The sequence below is a fragment of the Daucus carota genome, chromosome 5 (assembly GCF_001625215.2).
Source record: "Daucus carota subsp. sativus chromosome 5, DH1 v3.0, whole genome shotgun sequence".
In the NCBI taxonomy this organism is placed as follows: domain Eukaryota; kingdom Viridiplantae; phylum Streptophyta; class Magnoliopsida; order Apiales; family Apiaceae; genus Daucus; species Daucus carota.
Window position 1 is genome coordinate 32,046,450 of NC_030385.2, and position 7,295 is coordinate 32,053,744.

General features: G+C 33.7%; 1 protein-coding gene across 4 annotated transcripts; it reads left to right on the forward strand.

Annotated features, from left to right (window-relative positions):
* Positions 1 to 360: 360 nt before the first annotated feature.
* LOC108223923 (nuclear cap-binding protein subunit 2) lies at positions 361 to 6,881 on the forward strand. Of its 4 annotated transcripts, none has more exons than XM_064094227.1 (9): positions 361 to 469; positions 656 to 706; positions 1,642 to 1,865; positions 2,281 to 2,419; positions 2,497 to 2,530; positions 4,512 to 4,622; positions 5,873 to 5,920; positions 6,031 to 6,137; positions 6,540 to 6,881. In XM_064094227.1, exons 2-9 carry the CDS (start codon positions 689 to 691, stop codon positions 6,609 to 6,611), a joined length of 753 nt encoding a protein of 250 aa, XP_063950297.1. In that variant the 5' UTR covers positions 361 to 469; positions 656 to 688; the 3' UTR covers positions 6,612 to 6,881. The 4 variants fall into 4 exon arrangements, with proteins under 4 accessions (XP_063950297.1, XP_017253885.1, XP_063950296.1 ...); XM_017398396.2 differs by having other exon boundaries at positions 363 to 469; positions 5,873 to 5,929; positions 6,504 to 6,881; XM_064094226.1 differs by having other exon boundaries at positions 363 to 469; positions 5,873 to 5,929.
* Positions 6,882 to 7,295: the final 414 nt, after the last annotated feature.

The following is a 7,295-nucleotide window of genomic DNA, read 5'->3' on the forward strand; positions in this document are numbered from 1 at the left end:
TCTTTTTAACTGCTCGACATGCACTCCAATACTCTTATAAAACATACTTATATAACTTATTTTTAAAATTTTCTTTTTTCGTATAAATATATAACATTCAAACATTTATTCATAAAAGAAAAATCTTAAAAATAAGTTATAGAAGTACACTTTACCGGAGCATTAAAGTCCGTGCCGCGTCCCCGTCCCCCAAATGTATATAACCCAGGGGGACGGAAGGAGTATTAATTATAACAAAACTATATTAGATATATTAAAAATAATATATTTCAAGAAGGAATCTTGTATCGTACGAGTAATAAAATAAAATAAATATAATGGAAGAATTGATATATTTCAAAAAGTATTTTTTTTTCCCACGAAAAGTACTTTTTTTAGAAAAAAGAATTAACTGAATCGAGACCCAGAGTACTTGTTATATCTCCTCTCTCCTCCGGCCTCCGTTTTTCGCCTCGCCGCAGCTAACAAGGTCAGTTATCTCTCCCACTTGTTCCTGTTCGTGTCTCTCTCTTTCCCCACAAATACATATCAAACATTTTCAACGTAGTATTGAATTCGCTTCTATTTATTTAAAACCTAGCATAAGTTCCCCTAATTTTCAGTATCTAAAACCCTAGCTATTCAAACTCTTGCGCAAATTGCGTTCAATTTGCAGGTGATTTTTCATTTTGTCGTTGTACAAACCCAAATGGCCTTACTGTTCAAGGTAATTTTACTTTCGAGCTCATTGCACGCATCATTTCGTGTGTTTTTTCGACGTTGTTTGAGCTGTGGTACATGTAAGAGATGCATTACATGTTGATGTAGCATTTTTAATTGATGCACAAGCTTACCGGATCTTACATTGCTTGTATATGATTGGAAGCTAATTAGAAATAAATTTTTTGGAAGCTAATTAGTAAGAAAATGATGGAACGAAACTTGACTAAGTATTGTTTATTTCTGAAAGTCGCTACAGAGGTAGATTAAGAAAGTGTGACATCTTATTAATTTTATGTCGAATTTGATGTTTAGGGTTAAATCAAAAAAGAAATCACATTATTGTGGAAGTTAATTGGCACCTAAGTGTAGTCTACTGATCCTTTTTTATTATGTATTTTATGATCAATATGCCTATGTTATATTTCCAACAGACACAAGTTTTGCCTATATTTGAGAAATAGGGTAGTATGGTTGGACATATAATTAGCAGATAATTATCTGACTGCGAGAGAGATGAAAAGAGTGGGGAAATAAACCTTGACAAAGTATTATTTATGACCTGAGCGGAGGTAGAAGACATATGATGTGGGCACCTTACTAGTACTAAATTGTTGTATTTAGCATATAAACTAAAAAAAATTGTATTTCAATATGGAACTTAATTGTTATATACATGTAAGTTACTGGTTGTTCCATTATGTATTTTTGTACAAAACCTAAGTTTTGGATCGTGTCTATGGTTGGAACTTGTGGCATATAGGTATAGGTTATTTCTGACTATACACATATCTATTTAGTATTGATGTTCATCTACTTTGTTTATTTTAAGCCTTTTGCTGTAGTATTTTCTTATATAAGCATCCAAGATAGCCTTTCTGTTTACATTTTTTTTCAAAGTTGTTTATGCCCATGTGTTGTTATTTTCTTCTTCACTGTTAGGATCCAAACAAGATCTCTGCGTATAGGGATAGAAGGTTTCAAGGTTCACAAGAAGAATTTGAGCATGCTCTCCTGACTTCAACAACTGTTTATGTTGGCAACATGTCTTTCTACACAACTGAAGAACAAGCATACGAACTGTTCTCTCGAGCTGGAGAAATCAAAAAAATCGTAATGGGATTAGATAAGAACACTAAAACTCCTTGTGGTTTTTGCTTTATTATGTAAGTTCCCTATCTTTACAATTGTTTCTGGAGTGTTGTGTTTCTTTTGCAGTTTCTTGTGCTTTTAGACATGCAAACTTCCATGCATTTTGTCCTAAGGTTGTTTGCGATTATGATATGTTGCTATAAAATATTATTGCTCTCGTCGGTAGTTCTGAAGACTCAAATCTTCTAGATGTATGAATTTCTCAGGCAGTATTATTTGGTGTTGGACTTTTATCATCATATTTTTATAAGTTGATGATTTATTGTGGTCTCTTATTCAGGGTATTTCTGCCCCTGTTAGCTGCTGAAGTTATTTAACATCGTGTTGTTTTTTATTTAGTTGAAACACAGTCTCTTAGCCAATAAATAACTAAAAGGGAGTAAGTGTTAAAGTTCTAGGCTAATGCAGCTCTGTGATACATTTCTGTAGGTACTATTCTAGAGATGATGCTGAAGATGCTGTTAAATATATAAGTGGGACAATACTTGATGATCGACCTATTCGTGTGGATTTTGATTGGGGTTTTCAAGAAGGAAGACAATGGGGACGTGGTCGAAGTGGTGGCCAGGTGATTTATCTTTTAATTGTTACTTGAGTTTCTACACTCAAAGCTGCACTACATCTGACACGAATCTTATTTTTCAGGTGCGCGATGAATATCGCACTGACTATGATCCTGATATCCTTTTAAGCATATAAGATTTTATTCTTGTCCTCTTCAACTATGCCACTTATAGTTTTCAACAAGCAGTGACTTGCTACATTTGGACCACCTAGTCACTTTAATCAACATTTTAAGTCCCTCTTTCTATCTGCAGTCATCATCTACTGCACATCTTCTCTTTCTTCTACTCCATGGTATAAGATTGTAAAAGTCTGCCTCTGTGTCCTAGGCAGGCCCGGCTCAATCATAAAAGAGGCCCTGTGCTAAACTTAAATGTTGGGCCCTTTTATTGAAAACAATTCACACCGCATAAATACTTTCAGTACATCCTTAAGAGAAAAATCTAGATTTCTGTTACATTGATCATAACTTAACTATAATTTACATATTTTATTATATAAAAAAATTAGTAATCACCAAACTCTCTTATGTTTTATTTACGTGTCTTCTTTTCTCTAGAGTTGGGTGCGATTCTGTCCAATACATATAACATATATACCGGGCCTAGACTTATTGGAGGCCCTTGAAAATTTTCGTCCCTGTGCCTTTGGGCTGACTGCACAGGTTAATAGCTGGCCCTGGTCCTAGGTCGAAGTTATGTGTGCTGTCAGAGCCGTGCCTGAGGGTGTTCCAAGTGTTCAACGGAACAGGGCTCAAAATTTTGAGGGGCCCATTTTTTAGTGCCTTATACACATAATAATATAGTCTTGGAAAAAAAAGTAATTATAATTTCATTTCAAAAAAGAAAAATGCAGATAGAATAAAGTTTAAAAAATAATACGCGCTAACTAGTTATCAATTATAATTATAAGTAAACTTAAAACATGTTATATTGATCTTAAAGATTAAAATTAATCATAATAATTTAATATAGACTACTAATCTTACTTATTTCATTGAACTATAATACAACCGTGAACACTAAGGTTTTGTAGACAACTTCTACATTTTATCATTTTTTTAGTAATTCAATTCTTAGGTGATTAAATTATTTTATTTTATAACTACATGCAATGTTTACATATTAAATGAAAAATATTAACTTATAAAATTACATTGATTAAATTATATATTTATATAAAATTTAAATAGGTTTACATATAAATTAGGTTTATGTCATTGTTTTTTTGTTTATAATGATTACATCTTATTAATTATGTACTTGTAATTTATCTCTTGATTTTCGATATATTTAAATTATATTATAAAAGAAGATATTTAGTTAATTTTTGGATTTTATTTACTTTATTATTTTATTTTATTTTAATTATAGGGCACCCGTCTAAAATTTTGTACAAAGCAACATAAAATCTCAGGCACGGCTCTGTGTGCTGTGAACCACCTGGCTCCATTTTTGTGCATTATCTCTGCCTGTTCAGTATATATTTTCATCCCTTGAAAATTTTCGTCCCCTGAAAATTTTCGTCCCCGTGCCTTTGGGCTGACTGCACAGGTTAATAGCTGGCCCTGGTCCTAGGTCGAAGTTATGTGTGCTGTGAACCACCTGGCTCCATTTTTGTGCATTATCTCTGCCTGTTCAGTATATATTTTAGTTCTGTAATTGCTTCTCATTCGTTTAATTGTCATTACAAGAAATGAAGTTGGTCAGTTTAGCTTTTAAGCAACCCAGTATCATTAAGAAAATACATATCATTCTTTAGTGATGGAGCAATATCCTTAAGCTATAATCAGTGCTGTATATGTATCTCAATTACCCCCTATACAAATCTTACCATTCGAGCACTTTGTTTTGTGAACAACCAGTTAGGACTTAGGAGTGACCAAGTCCAGCACATCACATGATAATAGTTTCGGTTTACGTATTATGCAGTGATATGTTTCTATTTACGAAGGTGGTAGCATTATTGTAGAACTTTGATATGTTTAAATACAAATTTATTGAATGCTCCAGTATTAAATTAATGTATTCTGGGCCAAGGTCTACTTGTCCCAATGTGTATTAGTTGAATCTTTACTTCTCCTTAACTAGCTGTACGCAGAGGTGGTTATGGAAAATTAGTTCAGAAGGAGCTGGAAGCACAAAGGGAACTAGTAGATTACGGTGTAGGGTCTCTGGGCTCTTTTCCACCTGTTATGCCATCTAATTGTAAGTTCAGAACTTTATCTATTTGTAATTTGCAATGCAATATTGTTACATAACTATCACTCCACTCTTGGGATTTGACTTGCATTTAACTACCAAGAGCTCGATGCTATTATGCGATTTAATGGAAGGTCACCAGTTTGTTAAAACTTTGCCATTTTTTAAATTATTATTTTTTGAGGGGGGATGATTGAAGGTGGTCCCTTCCTTTAGTTACTTAAAGGACACAACTAGGGGTCGCTGAAGGTCAGCTGCCCCCATTGCCCACACATCCATTGAATCAATTTTAAAATAAATAACATGGACACAGACACACACACGCACACACACTGCTTCTTTAGTTCTTGTATTTAAGAATAGAATCTCTTAATATGTTATTTACGCAGCATGAAAATTATATATATGTACGTGCATGTATGACTTTCAACTGTTATGATAAAGTTGATGCTTGATAGTTGATAGTAATCTAAACGTACTTTAACTTTGAATTGGAAATAGAAGTATGTGTTAATAATATCATTTATGGATTTTACTAATTTAATTGATTTAAATTATATCAATATATCCTTTTTCTGTAAATTGTTTCTTCCTCCTTTAATCCTGTCTCTTCTCTGTTTGTAATTGATGTAGAGTGTAGAGAATACTGGAAAAAGTGTTTCTTATATGTGTCATGTAAGTGTAATATTGTGCGTCTCTTAAGGTGAAATCGCAGGTTGTCTTCACTAAACCCTGTGAAAGAGTAACGACACTAAGAAACATGATGTATATAGGGCTCAACAGCCTACCTTTATGATATAATTAGTCTTAAGGATATGGAAACAATAGACATTTCGTTCAGCGGATTAGATAAGGCCTATCTTATGTATGACATTTGCAAATTAGTTAGGGAAAGTCGATAACCTTTTTCAAGAAAAAACAAGTGATGTTACAAAGTTGTTCGTGGTAATTACCTGGTTTAAGAGGCTAATAGACTATAGTGGTGGACCTGTCTTTTCCTTCTCACATTTTCAGATCAAAGTAAAATAGTAAAATAATAATAATTGTATAGATGGAATTGTTCACTGGCTCTTACCCTTTTAGCTGTTAATAAATGCCTTTGTGGCTCGTCTTGTTGACCAGGATGGAAGGTTTGTTTATAATTGTTTCAGATTGCAGTTTGCATGTTTGAATTTTATTCACTATCCTGAATTTCCATGTTCTTTTTGTCTGTCTTGGCATTAATGCTTTTTGGGTCGTCTGAATGTATTCTATAGATGGTAGAAACAGTGGAAGACAGGGCTATGGCGGTTCTAGTCGACAAGGTAGAGGAGGTATTGATCTTTTAAAGAATCAATTAGCATCCCAAATCATTTCTATGATTATGTTATTGCTGTAAAAAATATTTAAATTTGCATTATGTATGGAAAATTAGATTATCAGCGGAAGAGACATCGGGAAGATGACCGTTTTGGACCAGAGATCACCAAAAGAACTTCAGATCATGATTCTCGTAGAAATTCTGATCATGACTCCAGACCGGTAAAAACTAAACACCAATGCTCACATGTCGCAGTTACTTATATTTTCTGTAGCTAACACATATATTTAGGTCTCGACATAACAAAATTTGTATATTAGATTTGCTGTATCTACTATTTAGTGATGCCCAGAGCGGGCTGTGGTCAAAGATGGGGATGTTGCCTTTCATCTCTTACTGCAACAAATTGAAAGTTTCAATGCTCATTACTGGCATTTGTCTGATGCAGCTAATTGAAAATTGCTAATATTTAACTTTTACTTGGGCCCTTTTTTGTGTCCGAGGACAAACAAAAAAAGTCCTTTGCTAATTGTTCCTGTCCTTTAACTTGCCTGAAATTTTGATCCATATTATTTCCTATTAACCAGGAAAAGAATCCACGTTTCCGAGAAAGTGGTGACCAGGAAAAGAATCCACGTTTCCGTGAAAGTGGCGATTCTGACGAGGATGAAGACGATCGGAAAAGACGCCCTTAGCTGGGTCCAAAGTACTGACTTATGCAGCATATCAATCCTTTGTTTAAAGCCAGAAATTACTATTATAGATTTGCTTGTAATGTGGGGCACATAATATTGTATCTCAGGAAAATATTTCATTGCATTTGTTTCTCCTATTTCTAATGTGCATCTTAGGACAGTAGGGCGTTGCTGTTGTTTCTCAAAATTATAGGAATTGCCTAGATTGTTGGGATCCTCAATTTTCCTAAACTTCATCAGGATCTAATGCTTATAAAGTATTCGACTCCATCGAACTGTTCCTCCCTTTTTTCTTCTCTCCCTTTTTTACCTATATTGTTTGTCGGCGCTCATCAATGTTTTGTATTTCATACATCAAAATTGTCATCTGTACATGCCTTGGCGCCCATCAAGGTTTTGTAATTTATACATCAAATTTGTCATCTGTACTTGCCTTTTGAGGTCCGAGGATGCTAGCATGACATTTTGGCAATTAGCTTTAACTAAAAGGTCTTTCGATTTTAATATGATCGTACGACCATTTAAGCAATTTGTACATTAGGAACTTCATGTTAATTAGAATGTACAATAAAGAAAATGGAGAGACTTTTAGAAACAAAAGCTTTTTTTTTTTGTTTTTTCTTAGTTTATCCAATTTATCATGAAAGGTAAAAGGGGGGTAAAGGGACCATGTGTTGATTGTTC